The sequence below is a fragment of the Pectinophora gossypiella genome, chromosome 11 (genome assembly GCF_024362695.1).
Source record: "Pectinophora gossypiella chromosome 11, ilPecGoss1.1, whole genome shotgun sequence".
Lineage (NCBI taxonomy): Eukaryota > Metazoa > Arthropoda > Insecta > Lepidoptera > Gelechiidae > Pectinophora > Pectinophora gossypiella.
In genome coordinates this window covers 15,575,259-15,577,782 of record NC_065414.1, presented here as the reverse complement: position 1 = coordinate 15,577,782, position 2,524 = coordinate 15,575,259, and the positions used below count along the sequence as shown (strand labels likewise).

Genomic DNA, 2,524 nt, shown 5'->3' with positions numbered 1-2,524 from the left:
TGATCCGGAAGTTCCAGGTTCAATCCCGGTGCGATCATAAACACAAAAATCACTTTGTGGACCCTAGTTTAGTACGGACATTACAGGCTCATCATCTGATTGTCCGAATGTAAGATAATCCGTGATCCGGACACGTTAAGCAGTTGGTCCCGGCTAATATTTACCTAAATAAATATGTTGTCATTACATGAGCCATAACATGCCTTTGGCGGCTCAATAAACGACCCTAACACCAGGGTTGATGAGGATAGTCATCCACCTCACAATCATCACGAAAGAAGAAGTTCTGCCACAAGTACATTATAAAATCAAGTTAGGTAATGCAGTTTCCCTGTTTGCTCCCCGCTGGGGTCGAGATGTTCCTGCTTGTTACAGAAATAACTTTTTCGCAGTAATCCGTTAAACAAAACACCCCCCAGAGGCATATAAATCCGACGCACTATACGAGTATATCCGCGCGATGCGAACGTAAATAAAACACGAGTCCACATGAACACTGTTCGCTTTGTTGACGAGTACATGCTGCTAATTAGTTTAATCACATTTTACCCAATAATTAATTAAAAGTCCTGTTTATAAACGTTGTCGGAATGTTGGGAGCGCTCAGTGGCCAGCTTTGATCAGTGGAGCGCATGGCCCAGCCCAGATATTTGCGAGGATTCCACGACGTACGTACTATGTATTCTATACTGGACCTTCTTACATTGATTATTTGCTTTTTATATTGAGTCACGAGGTACCTTTTTATTTTTTCAGCGTTTACGTAGGCTTTGGAAACTGATTCGAGAATACATCGCACTGCGGTTTTTGTAATATTACGGCTGAACTAAAGGAGCAAGATGAAGCCATACTTGATGCACGTCTGTACCGCTGTGGCATTTTGCGGTATATTATCAGTGGCGCTCGCGGCTCCAAGTGTCATTATGGGCACGGAGACAGGGGAGTTGTTGCGCTGCAAGTTCAAGAACGCGAGCGACTGTAAGACTGTGAACCAGCAGACGTCTGGAGTGTCCGCGCTCACCGTGGAGGGAGAGTTTGTCTATATAGGGTTGGAGTCCGGCCTGCTGCGCCGCTGCCGCATCACCAAGCTGGAGAACTGCACCACCTTCCACGACTTCACCACACAGATATACGACCTCGCTATCTCCGGTATGTTCGTCTACGCTGCGATCGACGGCGGCATCACGCGCTGCGGACTGCGCAAGTCCGACGACTGCTCCAGCTTCTACGAATCAGAAACACCCATTTACTCCCTCGCCATCCACAGTGACAAGCTGTATGCTGGTTCCAGTACCACAACCATACAATGCCCACTCCTCGGTACTGACAACTGCACGGTGTATTTCAGCACGACGTCTGCCGTCAACGCTATGAGTGCTTTCTCGGAACACTTGTACATCGGCTTAGAGGAGGGCGGCGTGCAACAGTGTCAACTCAACAACGGCACGGAGTGCTCTAAACTGTTGGAATCGGAAACGCCAGTCAAAGCGCTAGACATTTTCGACAACCAGATACATATTAGTTTAGATAAAGGAGAGATGTTGCATTACGATTTAACGAAGAATGAGAGCTGCACGGTGAGTAAGAACATGAGCGTGGTGTCGAGTATGTTCACCATCTTCTCGTCGACGGGCGTGAAGGTGCACTACCGAGGGGAGAGCAAGGACTGCGTGTGGCAGTGGATATCGTGCCCGCCATACGTCGTGTACTACGACATCGAGGCGCGGTCACCCTTGGAACTACACGTGAAGAATGGTAAGTTGTACACTAGTAAAGGGGACCTGTTTGATACGGATCAGGCAGACTTCAGCCACTCGGGGCAGAAGGCGATATTCGTGATGGACCCGTCGGGGCGGATCTACGCCAGTAACCAGCACCCCATCCTGCTGCTGCACCACTCGAGCCTCATGGCAGGCAACCCGGTGGCGGCCGCTGGCGAGCTCAAGGTGGACGAGGGCGTCATCAGATCAGTGTCCAGTTGCTCTGGACACTACCGCCCCACACTCGCGCTCACCAAACAAATCATCACCTCGCTAAGAAGACAAGGCTACAATAAAGATGTGAACATCCAGAACTGCTTCGGACTTGATCTGTATATAGACTTAGATTACAAGAAAACCGACTTGTACTACAAGGCGCAGTACGAAAAATACTCAAGAAAAATGAAAAGTTTAAACAAAACAATTGTATAGGTCATGGAAATAAACTGCCATAAACATTTTGTGTTCATTTTCATTTCAAACCAGCTCGTCCATATAATACGTACTGAAAGTGTTGTTAAATAAAGCACTTCTTCGCTGGTTAACAACTTTCCGAGTGGACGGTAATTTAATTTAATTTTCAGTGAACGGAACTAGGATGAATTTGCTTCTCTTTTCCATCTTAATTGGCACAGAATAAAAAATTAAGGTTTCCCGGAAGACTCAAAATAGTTGTGCAATTAGACAGAGCTCTCGTACAGACTCGTTATTGTTCGGCGTACACTCCGGGACAATCGAATGGCGCAATTCATTAAGTTACATTT

At 46.9% G+C, this 2,524-nt stretch overlaps 1 protein-coding gene across 1 annotated transcript; it reads left to right on the top strand.

The window, feature by feature from the left end:
• Positions 1–513: 513 nt before the first annotated feature.
• On the top strand, positions 514–2,221 carry LOC126370875 (uncharacterized). The gene is made up of 2 exons (XM_050015988.1): positions 514–668; positions 757–2,221. Exon 2 carries the CDS (start codon positions 840–842, stop codon positions 2,190–2,192), a length of 1,353 nt encoding a protein of 450 aa, XP_049871945.1. The 5' UTR covers positions 514–668; positions 757–839; the 3' UTR covers positions 2,193–2,221.
• Positions 2,222–2,524: the final 303 nt, after the last annotated feature.

What these genes read in the sequence shown, in the direction of transcription:
- LOC126370875 (XM_050015988.1), top strand. Translation starts at nt 840, where the DNA reads ATGAAGCCATACTTGATGCACGTCTGTACCGCTGTGGCATTTTGCGGT.